Source organism: Rhinoraja longicauda, chromosome 23, assembly GCF_053455715.1.
Source record: "Rhinoraja longicauda isolate Sanriku21f chromosome 23, sRhiLon1.1, whole genome shotgun sequence".
NCBI classification, from domain to species: domain Eukaryota; kingdom Metazoa; phylum Chordata; class Chondrichthyes; order Rajiformes; family Arhynchobatidae; genus Rhinoraja; species Rhinoraja longicauda.
In genome coordinates this window covers 27,280,115-27,297,298 of record NC_135975.1, presented here as the reverse complement: position 1 = coordinate 27,297,298, position 17,184 = coordinate 27,280,115, and the positions used below count along the sequence as shown (strand labels likewise).

The following is a 17,184-nucleotide window of genomic DNA, read 5'->3' as shown; positions in this document are numbered from 1 at the left end:
CCAATAGACAACTGTGCTTTATAAGATTCAAAGAGTCTCATACAATGAAACAATCTCTTCAGTTGCTGTTGAATTATTCATAGTCATGAAGCGATACAGAACAGAGATAGACTCTTCGACCCACTGAGTCCATGCAAACCATTAGCCACTCTTTACACTGATCTTTTTGTCTGAAGAAGGGTCAGTCTGAAGAAGGGTCTCGACCCGAAACGTCAACCATTCCTTCTCTCCTGAGATGCTGCCTGACAATAGACAATAGACAATAGACAATAGGTGCAGGAGAAGGCCATTCGGCCCTTCGAGCCAGCACCGCCATTCAATGTGATCATGGCTGATCATTCTCAATCAGTACCCCGTTCCTGCCTTCTCCCCATACCCCCTGACTCCGCTATCCTTAAGAGCTCTATCTAGCTCTCTCTTGAATGCATTCAGAGAATTGGCCTCCACTGCCCTCTGAGGCAGAGAATTCCACAGATTCACAACTCTCTGACTAAAAATGTTTTTCCTCATCTCTGTTCTAAATGGCCTACCCCTTATTCTTAAACTGTGGCCCCTGGTTCTGGACTCCCCCAACATTGGGAACATGTTTCCTGCCTCTAACGTGTCCAACCCCTTAATAATTTTATACGTCTCGATAAGATCCCCTCTCATCCTTCTAAATTCCAGTGTATACAAGCCTAGTCGCTCCAGTCTTTCAACATATGACAGTCCCGCCATTCCGGGAATTAACCTAGTAAACCTACGCTGCACGCGCTCAATAGCAAGAATATCCTTCCTCAAATTTGGAGACCAAAACTACACACAGTACTCCAGGTGCGGTCTCACTAGGGCCCTGTTCAACTGCAGAAGGACCTCTTTGCTCCTATACTCAACTCCTCTTGTTATGAAGGCCAACATTCCATTGGCTTTCTTCACTGCCTGCTGTACCTGCATGCTTCCTTTCAGTGACTGATGCACTAAGACACCCAGATCACGTTGTACGTCCCCTTTTCCTAACTTGACACCATTCAGATGACCTGCTGAGTTACTCCAGCATTTTGTGAATAAATACCTGATCTTTTAAAATCTCATCTCATTCTTAGAGTTTAGTTTTTGAGTTTAGTTTAGATGCTGCCTGACCTGCTGAGTTACTCCAGCATTTTGTGAATAAAAACCTGATGCAAGAGGTTTCTTTTCCGGGCATTTGCTTTAAGTGTACGGTGCTTTTGATTGCTCGAAGCTCAGAGTAATTGTGACATTGCGTGTTCGACAGAGGAAGCACTCCTTTCTCCAGCACTGACATCTTTGGAATTGTTGAGCCCAACATTTGAAAGGAAAGCACACGGAATAAAGACAGTGGAAAAGCTGACATGGGTATGCGAACAATGAGTTTAGTTCAGAGACAGGAGGCGTGCTAGTTACTTTTCACAACAATGCTTTGTTTTTAATGAGATGATTTTTTCCTCAGTGTGTCCGTTCTAATTGAGATGTCCTTTCCTACAGGAAGCCTTCGTATTCAGCACACCGTTCTGTCATCAGTTCGGGTGACGTACGATGAAGATTTTCAGTTTGATTGGGATGGCTACGGGAAGGTGAATCTGAAGGTAATGCCAAGGCATACTGATGCCGATCAGACCCGGTCGTCCGCTGGCACTGAACTAACTCGCTTCTTTCTTGTAGCTGGGCTCCATGTACACCGGGTTAACCTGTGGCCTCTGTGGAAATTTCAATGGCAATGAAGGTGATGACTTCCTCACGCCATCCGGACTTGTTGAGCCAGAAATGATCAACTTTGGGAACTCGTGGAAGATCAACGGAGGCTGCGCCGACTTGAATCAGATACATGCCGACCCTTGCAAATTAAATCCCCAGAGAGGTAAACAGGTTCCATTGCGGTTTTGGAGTAGTGCCACTTCTAATTCAGTATGGACATTGTAATATTTTCTCTGGCATTTGAGCGTACTGAGGAGTGAGGAAGAAAGATAATCTGGAAGTAAGGCATCCTGAAAGGAAGCATGCAGGTACAGCAGGCAGTGAAGAAAGCTAATGGAATATTGGCCTTCATGACAAGAGGAGTTGAGTACAGGAGCAAAGAGGTCCTTCTGCAGTTGTACAGGGCCCTAGTGAGACCGCACCAGGAGTACTGTGTGCAGTTTTGGTCTCCAAATTTGAGGAAGGATATTCTTGCTATTGAGGGCGTGCAGCGTAGGTTCCCGACATTAATTCCCGGAATGGCGGGACTGCCATATGTTGAAAGACTGGAGTGACTAGGCTTGTATACACTGGAATTTAGAAGGATGAGAGGGGATCTTATTGAAACATATAAGATTATTAAGGGATTGGACACGCTAGAAGCAGAAAACATGTTACCAATGTTGGGGGAGTCCAGAACCAGGGGCCACAGTTTAAGAATAAGGGGTAGGCCATTTAGAACGGAGATGAGGAAAAACTTTTTCACTCAGAGAGTTGTAAATCTGTGGAACTGTCTGCCTCAGAAGGCAGTGGAGGCCAATTCTCTGGATGCTTTCAAGAGAGAGCTAGATAGAGCTCTTAATGATAGCGGAGTCAGGGGATATGGGAAGAGGGCAGGAACGGGGTACTGATTGAGGATGATCAGCCATGATCACATTGAATGGCAGTGCTGGCTCGAAGGGCCGAATGGCCTACTCCTGCACCTATTGTCTATTGTCTATTGTAAATGCAGGGATGTTTCTGGGGGAGGGTGGAGGTGGGGGGTGGGGGGGGGGGGGATGACGGGGAAGACAGAACAAATACAACTAGGCTTCCCTCAACTTTCTTTAACTTGGATATCTACGTTTTGGAAAAAGTATTGCATGTTACTGTGGCTGGATAACCCTTCCTCTTCGGAATAATTAAGCTCTTAAAAGTAATCTATTCAAAGACCGTCAAATAATTTGCGGAAACAGTTGCTGAAAGGAGACAATGAGTGTTGTTGCTGTAATCACATGAAGCAAACGGAGCTGGCTGCTGGAGGCTCGAGACTTTAAACATAAAATTTAAGTTTAGGTTTAGGTTTGTTATTGTCATGTGTAGCGGGGTACAGTGAAAGGCTTTGTTTTGCATGCGATGCATTCAGACCCGATGTACCATACATAAATACAATCAAGTCAAACTCGAGTACAATAAGTAGAACAAAGGGGAAGATACAGAGTGCAGAATCTAGTTCTCGGCATTGTAGCGCACCAGTTCCAGGGACAAAGTCCAATGTCCGCAATGGGGTAGAGGTGAATCGTACAGCACCCTAGCTTATGGAAGGACCGTTCAGAAGTCTGATACCAGAGAGGAAGCTGCTCCTGAGTCTGGTGATGCCTGCTTTCAAGCTCCTGTATCTTTACGTGACATTAGTATGAACGTGCTGGACTATCACTAGAGATCAGACTGCAGCCTGCCCTGCTGACGATTGCAGCACCATTCTGCAAAGAGCAGGGAACTTTAGTTAACTGCGGTAACGTTCTGTAATTAGGCCATTTCAGGTCTATGATTTCAAGCATGAAGTCACCTCTTTGGATAGTGCAGATTTACAGAGTGGAGCCCAGTGTTGATAATATAGCTCTGACCAGCTGGATGTCTAACTGTGTTACTGGCGTGGAAGAGACACTTACTGTAGCACCTGCTGTAAGAACAATACAATACAATACAATACGATACAATACAATACAATACAATACAATATATCTTTATTGTCATTGTACAGGGGTACAACGAGATTGGGAATGCACCTCCCATACGATGCAATAATTTAATTAGCTAGTCAGTATTAATTTAAACAACAAAACTTTTAATAAAGTAGACACAAGGAGTTGCAGATGCTGTTTTACACTGATGAGGCCGACAGTAATAGTAACTCAGCGGGTCAGGCAACATCTTTAGAGAACATGGACAGGTGATGTTTCGGGACGGGACTCTTCTTCAGACTCAGTCTGCCCCTGCATTTGAAGAAGGGTCTCGACCCGAAACGTCACCGGTCTACGTTCCCCCGAGATGCTGCTTGACCCGCTGAGTTCCTCCAGCGATTTGTTTCTTTCAATGTTGTGGACGCTCAGCAGATTAGCGCGCGGTGACGGGATGTTTGCATTTGCGTTTCAGTGAGGTACGCGGAGGAGGTGTGTGCGGTGCTGCTGCTGACTGAGTTTGTGCCGTGCCATCATGAGGTCAGCCCTGCTCCTTTCCTCAAGATCTGTCACTACGACGTGTGTGCCTGCTCCAGTGGCAACCAGTGCCTCTGCTCCGCCATCGCCAGCTATGCCGCCATGTGTGCCAGGAGAGGTGTCCTCATCAACTGGAGATCGCCCGACCTCTGCGGTGAGACCCACATGCCTTCCCATCCCTTTCCCTTTTAACAATGAGGAATGACACACTGCGTTACCCAGCATCATAGGAGACGCTGCAGTCTCGGAGGTCACGTGACTGAACATAATGCAACAATTGCCTGTTTTCATGCACCTTACCTCTGCGTAAAGCAGATAATTATTTTTCAGTCAATATTCCTAGTTTCGTTTAGTTTAGAGATGCAGCGTGGAAACAGGCTCTTCGGCCCACCGAGTCGGCGCCGACCAGCGATCACCAGTTCACACTAGTTCTACCCTGCACATCAGGACAATTTACAGAAGTCAATTGACCTACAAACCTGCACGTCTTTGGAGTGTGGGGCGAAACCGGAGCACCCGGAAAAAGCTCACGTGTTCAAAGGGAGATCATACAAACTCCACACAGACAGGCACATGGAAGTACAAGGAATGGGGTTTAGGGATCATTTATAGGCAGATGAGATCAGTTGAACTTGGTTTCATGTTCGGCACTAACCTTGTGGACCAAAGTACCCATTCCTGTGATGTACTGTTCTATGTTGTATGTTCGCTTTAGTTTAGTTTCTTGTCGCGTGTACTGAGGTACAGTAAAAAGCTGTGTAGGAAAAAAAACTGCAGGCACTGGTTCAAATCGAAGGTAGACACAAAATGCTGGAGTAACTCAGCGGGTCAGGCAGCATCTCTGGAGAGAAGGAATGGGTGACGTTTCGGGTCGAGACCCTTCTTCAGACTGATCAGTCTGAAGAAGGGTCTCGACCTGAAACGTCACCCATTCCTTCTCTCCCGAGATGCTGCCTGACCCGCTGAGTTACGCCAGCATTTTGTGTCCACATACAGTAAAAAGCTATTTTGTTGCATGCTACCTCATCAGTTGAAGGAATATGCATGTGTGTCAGGGGTTATGAGGAGAATGGGGTTGAGTGGGGAGGATAGATCAGCTAGGATTGAATGGCGGAGTAGACGCGATGAGCCAAATGGCCTAATTCTGCTCCTATCACATGCACTCATGATCGCGATCAAGCTGTCCACAGTGTGCAGATACACGACAAAAGCAATAATGTCCCATATAACCATGCTTTCTTTCTCGATATGTTCTGGTAGAGATGGGCTGTGCTGATGGGCAGATTTACGAACAGTGTGGGACCCCGTGCAACCAGACCTGCAGATCGCTCTCCAGCTCCGATACCGAATGCACTGAGCTCTGCCTGGAAGGCTGCTACTGCCCCACCAGCCAGTATGCCAATGAGGAGGGGCAGTGCGTGCCACAGTCAGAGTGTTCCTGCTACTTCAACGACGAGATCTACAAACCGCACGAGAAAATCACATTTGAAAACGTCATATGGTGAGATAATTGGAGCGGAAAGCAAAGTTTCTGAACCTGTCGTGCGAGCAGTATTAACTGAGACTTCAGACAGAATTCTATTCTTCGGGAGACACAGTGGTAAATGCCCTGTTATTTTGCAATTGACCATATAACATTCTCATTAAACCAATCCACTGAAAGCATTAGGGGCGGCACAGTGGTGCAGCACTACAGTTGCCTACTTGTCGTGTCAGAGACCCAAGTGTGATCTTGACTATGGGTACTATCTGTACGTAGTTTGCACATTCTCCCCGTGACACGTGGGTTTTCTCCGGGTGCTCCGTTTTCCTCCTGAACGTCAAAGACATGCAGTTTGAGGTTAATTGGCTTCTGTAAAAATTGTAGATTGTCCCTAGTGTTTTGGATAGTGCCTCTGTATAGGATGATTGCTGGTCGGCACGGACTCAATGAGCCGAAGGACCTGTATACTGTAGATATCTAAGATATTCACAAAAAGCTGGAGTAACTCAGCGGGTCAGACGGCATCTCTACAGAAAAGGAATAGGTGATGTTTTGGGTCGAGACCCTTCTTCAGACTGTATCAGACATACTTTACTGTATCTCTAAAGTAAAATAGAATCTATTAGAACAGTAGTAAGCAAGGTCACTGAAGCACTGAAGCATTGGCACAACATGAATCCCCACAGGAGGTACTGTCTTGGGCGGTGAATGGGTGTGATATTGGCCCTGCACTTGGTCAAACACCTGGTTGGCACCAGGATACTCTGTGCATCAGCTGGGGCAACTCGAGTGCGTTTGGGTTTTCAAGCCAGATGACAACGTTTATTTCTAAAACTGAGGGTCAGTCACTGTGAAGCAATCTCAGATTGTCTCACACTTTGTCCTGCTTGGACTAGTTTGCTTACTTCAAGTGTTTCAGGGTGGTGCAGTGGTAGAGCTGCTACCACACAGCGCCAGTGACCCACGTTCGATCCTGGCCCCGCGTGCTGTCTGTGTGGAGTTTGTGGGGAGCTCTCCCTGTGGCCGAGTGGCTTTAACTCCAGGTGCTTTGGTTTCCTTCCACATCCCAAGGACATGCAGGTTTGTAGGTTAATTGGCCCTCTGTAAATTGTCCTTAGTGTGTAGGGAGTGGATGGGAAAGTGGGATAACGTGGAACTAGTGTGAACAGGTGGTCGGCCTCGAGTCAGTGGGCCGAAGGACCTGATTCCATGCTGTACCTCTGAACGAAGCGCAGGTGATGCGTGTGGACTTATCTTTAAGTTTCAAACCTTCTGCTTTCTTTGACAGTTACTGTGAGGATGGGGTGATGGATTGCAGCACTAACAAAGTGATCCACAATTATCCACCAAGCATGTTGTCAGACGCTGAAGTGGTTGGCAGAGGTAAGAGTTTGTGTTGAACACTTTGCCGGTACTTACTGAGTGTTTGAAGTTGGAGTTACGTCAAGAAGCCCAGATATTCATGGCACCACAGCATGGAACCAACCTTCCAGGGGAATATGTTTCATCAGCTGGCTGTCTGACAATCATAGAAATTCACCACCTTGATATTCGCTAGACCTCAGTCTCACAGTGGAAATGCTCCGTGGGGTGGATTGGAAATTGCTGAGGCCACAGCTAGAGTATTGTGCTCAGTTTTGTTCACCCTGATCTGAGAAAGATGTTGTGAAGCTCGAAAGGGTGCAGAAACGAGGATGTTGCCAGGTGTCGAGGGGCTGAACTACAGGGGGAGGCTGAGCAGGCTAGGACGTTATTCCTTCAAGTGCAGGAGGACGAGTGGTGATCTTATAGAGGCGGACAAGATCACCAGAAGAATATATCGGGTGAATGGAGAGTCCAGAGTGTTGGCACCAAGTTCCATGAGTTTGGAGATGAGCATGGGTGGGATAATGGAAAGCAGAGCTAGAGTCTATGAATATAAGTCTGACGTAGGTGTCCTCTCGTATCCAGGAATGAGTTCCAGAGATGAGTGTAGGTCAGAGAAATGGCATCAGGCATGGATTTGTTGTAGCCGTAGGTGAACTGCAGTGGGTCTAGGTTACGAAACGTTACGATACGATAAAACTTTATTCATCCCCAGAGGGAAATTGGTTTGCCAACAGTCAAAACACACAAAGGTACACAAAAACTTGAAATTAAAAGTGCAAAACAAAAGAAAGTGACTGGTGACTGTTGGCTGACTGTCGTGTGCACAGCGCCTAAACAGAATGAACCGGAACCGACAACAAACAAACAAACGGACACTGGCTTATCCCCTGTGCAGAGGATTCTAAAACTAGAGTGACCCCCCCTCAACTTTGGGTCCCCATTGTTCATCACAGCGATCCCCCCACGCCAAATCCCCATTGTCTCCCCCCCCCCCCCCCCTTACGCTCCACCACCAGATTGCTTGGTATACTGGATATAATGTGTTCCATAACCAGAAACAAGGAACTGCAGATGCTGGTCTACAAAAGCAAAAAAACACAAAGTGCTGGAGTAACCCAGCAGGCAGCATCTCTGGAGAACGTGGATAGATGATGTTTCGGGTTGGGATCCTTCAGGGGTGGGAAGTGTGAAGGATGGTCCCATCCCAAAACATCGCCCATCCATGTACCCCAGAGATGCTACTAGACCTGCTGAGCTACTCCAGCACATTTTATCTTATTGCTTCAGTGCAGTTTGTTTTATTATTTATTGAGCAATATGCACAATATCCACTGGGATCGTCAAACTAAAGTTCATGAGGTGACATTGTGTCTGATAGTTCGTGCACACATCAGTCTAGTGAATGCTTAATGCTATCAGTCATCACCCACTATGTTTAGGAAGGAACTGCAGATGCTGGTTTACACCGAAGATAGACAGAAAATGCTAGAGTAACTCAGCGGAACAGGCAGCATCTCGGGATAGAAGGAAGCATAGACACACAGAAACATAGTAAATAGGTGCAGGAGTCGGCTATTCGGCCCTTCGGGCCAGTACTGCCATTCAATATGATCATGACTGATCATCCAAAATCAGTACCCTGTTCCTGCTTTCTCCCCATATTCCTTGATTTTGTTAGCACTAATAGCTATATCTAACTCTCTCTTGAAAACATCCAGTGAATTGGCCTCCACTGCCTTCTGTGGCAGATAATTCCACAGATTCACAACTCTCTGGGCGAAAAAGTCTTTCCTCATCTAAGTCCTAAATGGCCTCCCCTTTTTTCTTAACCTGTGACGCTTGGTTCTGGACTCCCCCAACATCGGGAACATTTTTCTTGCCTCTATCCTGTCCAATCCCTTCAGAATTTTAAATGTTTCGAATGGGTGACATTTTGGGTCGCGACCATTCTTCGGAATGTCTTGACCTGAAACGTCAACCATTCCTTCTATCCAGAGATGCTGCCTGTCCTGCTGAGTTACTGCAGCGTTTTGTGATGATGATATTACGAACCCGTGTCGAAGGTTGGTGACAATTTGCGTGGTTAAGGCAGCACGTAACTCCTAAGCTCTGTTTTAAAGTAGTTTTGACTGAACCACGATTTTCCCTCAGTCAAGCGGGAAGTGGGTTGCTCTCCGCCCATGAGGAGGTTTGACTGTCCAGAAGATGACCCGACAGCGAAAGGCATTGAATGTATGAAGATGTGCCAGAACTATGACTTTGACTGCTTGAGCTCAAGGTGCACGCCAGGCTGCATGTGCCCTCCTGGGAAGGTGAGTGTCATAACTCACACAGCGACCCAGTCCTCTGACCAAGGTGTAGATACATACCTTATGCAACGTCTCTACTTCAGGTCCAGTTGGGGACTATGTGCATCTCTCCAGAAATGTGCTCCTGTCGACACAAGGGCAAGGAATATGGCCCTGGAGAAACTATAACGAAAGACTGCAATTCCTGGTAATGTACTTTTACTAACCTTCGTTAACACAGACTTGTTCACTACAAATTATTGTCAGGATGTTTTTGGATACAAAACAGTTTAGTTCCGTTTACTTCGGAGATACAGCATGGAAACATGCCCTTCAGCCCACCGAGTCCACACCAACCAGCGATCACATGTACACTAGTTTAATTTAGTTTATTTTAGAGATACAGTACGGAAAAAGACTCTTCGGCCCACCAAGTACCTGCTGACCAATGATCCCCGTGCACTAGCACTATCCTATACACACTAGGGACAATTTACAATTGTACCAAGCCAATTAGGCTACAAACCAGTATGTCTTTGGAGTGTGGGAGGAAACAGGAGCACCCGGAGAAAACCCACACAGTCCACCATAATCTACCTTTTGCCTGTGAGCGGAGATAGAGAACGTAGAACATAGAATGCATTCAAGAGAGAGCTAGATAGAGCTCTTAAGGATAGCGGAGTGAGGGGGTATGGGGAGAAGGCAGGAACGGGGTACTGATTGAGAGTGATCAGCCATGATCGCATTGAATGGCGGTGCTGGCTCGAAGGGCTGAATGGCCTACTCCTGCACCTATTGTCTATTGTCTATTGTCTATTGTCTAGATCATAGGACAGTGCAGCTCAGGAACAATGTCTGTGTCGACCATGGCACCAAATTAGACTGCACAAGGTCTATATCCCTCCATTCCCTGCCTGTTCCAGTGCTGGTCTAAATGCCTCTTAAATATTGCCATAGTACCTGCCCACCACCACACCTGGAAGCACATTCCAGGCACCCTCCCTTTGTACACTCTTTTTACACTCTCTGTGTAAAAAGGCTTGTCTAGTAAATGTCCATTTAAACATTCCCCCCTCTCACATTAAAGTCATGCCCTCCAGTCTTTGACATTCCCACCCTGGGGAAAAAGGTTCTGACTGTCTACCCTATCTATGCCTCTCACAATTGTATGAACATCTATCAGGTTTCCCCTCAGGCTTTAATGCAAATGTTGTCGTTCGGAGTCTACAGTAGTGGACCTAGCGAAAGGTGATGTGAATTGTGGGGTGTGGGGTTGGTGGGAGTTAGAGGGAGGTGGGGTTTGCCCGAGGATGAGGGTAAATCAAGACTCCCTCACCACCATCAGGAGTATTCTCCCACATGGTCTGACGAGAAATCCATCAGTACTCCTCTGCTCAGACCTACATCTAAGGTTATCATATCATATCATATATATACAGCCGGAAACAGGCCTTTTCGGCCCACCAAGTCCGTGCCGCCCAGTGATCCCCGTACATTAACACTATCCTACACCCACTAGGGACAATTTTTACATTTACCCAGCCAATTAACCTACATACCTGTACGTCTTTGGAGTGTGGGAGGAAACCGAAGATCTCGGAGAAAACCCACGCAGGTCACGGGGAGAACGTACAAACTCCTTACAGTGCAGCACCCTTAGTCAGGATCGAACCTGAGTCTCCGGCGCTGCATTTGCTGTAAAGCAGCAACTCTACCGCTGCGCTACCGTGCAGTTAGGCGGTACAGTGGCGCAGGGGTGGAGTTGCTGCCTCGCACCACCAGAGACCTGGGTTCAATCCTGACCTGGGGTGCTGGCTGTATATAGTTTGCATGTTCTTCCTGTAACTGCGTGGGTTTTCGCCGGGTGCTTTGGTTTCCTCACACATTCCAATGATGTAGGTTAATTGGCTTCTGTAAAATGTCCCTAGTGTGCAGGATAGAACCAGTGCGAATGAGTGATCACTGCTTGTTGCAGACTCAGTGGGCTGAAGGGCCCATTTCCACACTGTATCTCTAAACTAAACTAAACTAAACTACACTCTTCCCACATGCAGCATAAGCTAGCATACAAAGACGTCCCACTCCCTTTCATCCTCTTGAGCTTGTGTGTCGATATGAGCAGGTTAACAGCAGAAGACAGGAGACTTCAAAGCCATAGTTGATTACCCTCAGTTTAACTGCCTGCCTGCCCAGCTTGCTTCAGGGAATTAAGATCAGGGTGTAGGAAGAAATTGCAGGTGCTGGTTTACACTGAAGATAGACACAAAATGCTGGAGTAACTCAGCGGGACAGTCAGCATCTCTGGAGAGAAGGAATGGGTGACGTTTCGGGTCGAGACCCTTCTTCAGCCCAGGGCTTGGCTCCTAATGTCCGCCCTGACTATCAGCTTGTGAATCAGGAATGCCCACATTGGCACTGCACCATGATGTGAGAGGTCTCCCTGAGTTTGAGCTGCATTTGGGTAGAAGTGGAATCACACATATTTCTGCAGATATGTGTCCATGCCCGCACTGACAAAGAATGCAATCTAAGCTGCTTGAACTGAGATCACAAATGTAAACTTGACAGTAAAATAAACAATAGGGCATGAATTTCTATAATATGAGCCGGCCGTCAATTAATAGCAACTACATCAGAGGGAGTGTTGACAATCGTAACAAAGGAATGTCCATGTTTTTGGCACGTACAATGTTCTGTTGGCAATGTTTATTGAGTGAGATTGTGCTTCGTGACATTCTGGAATTCTTTGTGGCCCTTCCTGCCACTTGTTTATGCCTTGCAACAATTACCTTTTCCGGGTAATTGTACTGTACCTCTCTTGAGCCAGTTGGCAAAAATACAAGAAGCAAAAGATAGACACAAAAGGTTGGAGTAACTCAGCGGGACAGGCAGCATCTCTGGAGAGAAGGAATGGGTGACGTTTCAGGTCGAGACCCTTCTTCAGACTCCGAAGGATCTCGACCCGAAACGTCACCCATTCCTTCTCTCCAGCGATACTGCCTGTCCCGCTGATTTCCTCCAGCATTTTGTGGCTGTGTAAGGTTTCATTTGACTGCTTGCTGCTTTTACTTTTCAAATACCAACATTATCTACCCAGCAGCCTGTCAGAATGTAAGCTTGACAAGCATTGGTGGTTGCCTTCATCTGAACATTTAACGAGGATTTTCAAAGCATATCACTGCTATTTTAATTTCTCTTTTAATTTTAGTATTTAGTTTTAGAGATACAGTGTGGAAACAGGCCCTTCAGCCTACTGGGTCCACGCCCACTGACGGTCACCCCGTACACTAGTTCTATCCCACACACTAGGGACAGTTTGCAGAGGACCATGACAGACCATCTACATTTAACCTACAAACCAACACGTCTTTGGAATGTGGGAGGAAGCTGGAGCACCCGAAGAAAACCCACGCAGTCAGAACGCGTGGGAGAACGAGCAAACTCCATACAGACAGCACCTGCAGTGAGGATCGAACCCAGGTCTCTGGCACTGTGAGGCAGCGAATCTACCGCTGCGCCACCGTGCCACCCTAATTAGTGGAGACATTTACCCATTTACCTTAAGTAGATTAGTGCAATGATTATTCAAAAAGGCCAGGCACAGAGCATAGCTCACATACAATGAGATTCAGGTTCAGGTTAATGAAAATTCCTTGTTCACACAAAGCTCAACTTGCCCACTCTGACCAACATTTTCCATCGACACCTGTCCCACCTGCCTGCATTTGGCCCATATTCCTCTAAATCTGTCCTTTCCATGTACCTGTCTAATTGTTTCTTAAACATTGCGATAGTCCCTGCCTCAACTACCTCTTCTGGGGGCACTTCTTCAGATTGTGGTGGTGAGGGGGAGAAAATCGTTCCTTTCTTAATCCATTAATCCTTTCTTCAAATACTGGTTTAGTTTCCCGTTAAAGTTGAGCGTGGCTACTGGTGCATGATCACAAGAAGACCATGCTGCCTCACAGTGCCAGGAACCCGGGCTTGATCCTGACTTTGGGTGCTGTCTGTGAGGAGCTTGTACGTTCTCCCAGCGCCCGCGTGGGTTTCCTCCGGGTGCTCCGGTTTCCTCCCACATCCCAAAGACGTGCGGGATTGTAGGTTAATTGGCCCCCTGTAAATTGTCCCCTCGTGGATGAGAAAGTGGGTTAACGTAGAACGAGCGTGAGTGGGTGGCCGATGGTTGGCGTGGACTCCATGGAAACTGGAAACCCACGTGGTCACAGGGAGAACGTGCAAACTCTGAAGGGGTTGTTTCCAAGCTGTATCTCTAAACTAATCTAACAGCCTTCTGCGTAACAACAGACAACTCAGCATCCGAGTTCATTTTCTTTGTGATCATTTTGAAGTCATGACCCTTTGTCACTGGCTTTTATAGCAACATAGAAACATAGAAACATAGAAAATAGGTGCAGGAGTAGGCCATTCGGCCCTTCGAGCCTGCACTGCCATTCAATATGATCATGGCTGATCATCCAACTCAGTATCCCGTACCTGCCTTCTCTCCATACCCCCTGATCCCTTTAGCCTCAAGGGCCACATCTAACTCCCTCTTAAACATAGCCAATGAACTGGCCTCAACCACCTTCTGTGGCAGAGAATTCCACAGATTCACCACTTTCTGTGTGAAAAAAAACTTTTTCATCTCGGTCCTAAAAGACTTTCCCCTTATCCTTAAATTGTGACCCCTGGTTCTGGACTTCCCCAACATCGGGAACAATCTTCCTGCATCTAGCCTGTCTAACCCCTTAAGAATTTTGTAAGTTTCTATAAGATCCCCCCTCAATCTTCTAAATTCCAGCGAGTACAAGCCGAGTCTATGCAGTCTTTCTTCATATGAAAGTCCTGCCATCCCAGGAATCAATCTGGTGAACCTTCTCTGTACTCCCTCTATGGCAAGAATGTCTTTCCTCAGATTTCCAAACATAGGAAGTGGCCTTTCATAATTCAATGTTATCAGAGCTCATCATAATTTCAAAATGCTTTGTTAGCTCTTCCCCCGGGCATTGGGATTCAGCGACAACTACTCCTGACCTACAAATCACTCCACATTATTACTCTCCCTTGTTCAACTTTGCCGTGCACAATTGAAGAAAGCAAATTACATTTATTTATATAAAATTGCAATTAATATAAATAATTTCAGTTGAAACACACTAGAAATATGAATATATCGTATATTACAGTGTTAAGTTTAGTTTAGAGAGACAGCGCGAAAACAGGCCCTTCAGCCCACTGAGTCCGCACTGACTAGCGGTCCCCGCACATTAACAGTATCTACACACACTAGGGACAGTTTATACACATATACCAAGCCAATTAACCTACAAACCTCTACGTCTTTGGAGAGAGGGAGGAAACCGAAGATCTCGGAGAAAACCCACGCGGTCACAGGGAGAACGTACAAACACCGTACAAACACCTCCCATAGTCAGGATCAAACTCGGGCCTCCGGTACTGCAAGCGCAGTAAGGCAGCAACTCTACCGTTGCACCACCGTGACCTCTGTTGCAGAACATAAAAAAGCACAATAAGGAACAGGCCCTTCAGCCCACAATGTCTGTGCCGAACATGATGCCAAGTGGAACTAAATGTTATGCTGGTAAATTAATCTAAACTCTAAATATTTCTCGGTTAACTTATTTTTTAACAAAAACGTCAAAAGGTAGCACCCACTTTTAGAAGTATTTGAAAACTGATAAGAAGGTCACGTTCTCCCCGTGACCTGTGTGGGTTTTCTCCGAGATCTTCGGTTTCCTCCCACACTCCAAAGACGTACAGGTATGTAGGTTAATTGGCTGGGTAAATGTAAAAATTGTCCCTAGTGGGTGTAGGATAGTGTTAATGTGCGGGGATCACTGGGCGGCACGGACTTGGTGGGCCGGAAAGGCCTGTTTCCGGCTGTATATGATATGATATGATATGATATGAAGGGAAGAAAGAGGAAGGAATGGATAATGATGGAAAAAAGATTAATTGTGTTTGCAGATAGCTGCTTCAGAATCTTAAATGGCCCAAAGTAAATTATGATTGCAGCAATGAAACAATGATTGTATAAGTATATTTTCATGCTGCCTGGTGTTTGATTTCATTATATAGTATTGCACAAAATGTGTAAGCTACTCTAGATTTAACTTAAACATATCAATTCCAAATTCCTTTTTCGATCTGTTCGGTTCCAGCTTATCTGCTTATATGAAAGAATGGTTTAGTGATGCTTTATTGCCACATGTACCTTGGTGCATTGAACAGCACAGCATAGGAACAGGTCCTTTGGTCCACAATGTTTATGCCGAACATGATGCTAAGTTAAGGTAGACACAAAATGCTGGAGTAACTCAGTGGGACAGGCAGCCTCTCTGGAGAGAAGGGATGGGTGACTTTTGAAGAAGGGTCTCGACCCAAAATTCTCCAGGGATGCTGCCTGTCCTGCTGAGTTACTCCAGCATTTTGTGTCTCCCTTCGATTTAAACCAGCATCTGCAGTTCTTTTCTACACATGATGCTAAGTTAAACTGCTTTCATCTGTGATTCTCCACAAGTGATCCATGTTCCTCCATTCCCTACACCGCCATGCCCCGATCTAAAAGGTGATTGAGCACCACTCTGGTATCTGAGTGGCAGGGGTGGGCTTGGCCTGGCGATGGTGTCGGTGTCTCCGAGCCTGCTCCGCCGCTCCGTGCCACTGCAGGTCGCGTCCGATCCAATGATGACGGACGTCACATGTACAGAATGACAGATTTCTCCAAGGCAATGGAAAGGTTGGATTGAGGTTTGCTGTTTACCAGGCGTTATATCATTGTTAGGACGAGAGTGTGAGGCCAGTCACGAGGAAAGAAGATTTCACAGCATATCATATCATATCATATATATACAGCGTGGAAACAGGCCTTTTCGGCCCACCAAGTCCGCGCCGCCCAGCAATCCCCGCACACTAACACTATTAACACTATCCTACACACTAGGGACAATTTTTACATTTACCCAGCCAATTTACCTACATACCTGTACGTCTTTGGAGTGTGGGAGGAAACCGAAGATCTCGGAGAAAACCCACGCAGGTCACGGGGAGAACGTACAAACTCCTTACAGTACAGCACCCGTAGTCAGGATCGAACCTGAGTCTCCGGCGCTGCATTCGCTGTAAAGCAGCAACTCTACCGCTGCGCTACCGTGCCGCCCTGTGGTGGCAACTAAAAGGCTCACATAGAGTGGTATCAAGCTGTAATGTAAAGGTCACGATAGAGTCACAGGGCTGTACTACATGGAAACAGGCCCTTCGGCCCACCCTGTCCCTGCTGACCAAGGTGGCATAGTCTCATTTGTCTGCATTTGGCCTCTAAACTCTTCCTATCCCCATATCGGTCTAAATGTCCATTAACATTTATAATTGTATCATCTTCTCTAGCTTCCTCTGGCACTTATTTCCAGATACGGATTAACCTCTGAGTGAAAAAGCTGCTCCTGGGTTCTGTCTTAAATTTCTCCCCTTTTACCTTCAGCCTATGTCTTCTAGTTTTAGAATCTGCTATCCTGGGCAAAAGACTGAGTGTTTGCCTTATCCATGCCCCTCATGGTCTTGTACGTCTCAGAAAGGTCACCCTTCAGCCTCCGATGCTCTCATGATAAATGGTGATCCCGGCCTATCCAACCTCTCCCCATAACTCAAGCCCACGAGCCCATGTAACAACCGGGTGAATCACTCCTGACCCTTTCCAACTGAATGACAACTTTCTTGGAGCTGGGTGGCCAGAGCTGCACACAGTGCTCCAAGTGTGGTCCAACCAACACCGGTGTACAGCCAGTGAATGCAATGAGCTCCTTGTTGAGAGAGAACCAGTGACATGGTTTGGAAAAACATGTTCACCAATGGACCACTTGCGCCAGCTTCAAAATCA

General features: G+C 46.5%; 1 protein-coding gene across 2 annotated transcripts in view; it reads left to right on the top strand.

The window, feature by feature from the left end:
- Positions 1-17,184, top strand: part of vwf (von Willebrand factor) — a 102,136-nt gene that overhangs the window by 16,926 nt on the left and 68,026 nt on the right. For both annotated transcript variants that reach the window (XM_078419903.1, XM_078419902.1), the window contains exons 13-19: positions 1,483-1,583; positions 1,660-1,855; positions 4,087-4,302; positions 5,409-5,649; positions 6,920-7,014; positions 9,151-9,311; positions 9,392-9,495. In XM_078419903.1, coding sequence (XP_078276029.1) covers positions 1,483-1,583; positions 1,660-1,855; positions 4,087-4,302; positions 5,409-5,649; positions 6,920-7,014; positions 9,151-9,311; positions 9,392-9,495 — 1,114 coding nt within the window. The remainder of the gene's footprint in view (positions 1-1,482; positions 1,584-1,659; positions 1,856-4,086; positions 4,303-5,408; positions 5,650-6,919; positions 7,015-9,150; positions 9,312-9,391; positions 9,496-17,184) is intronic.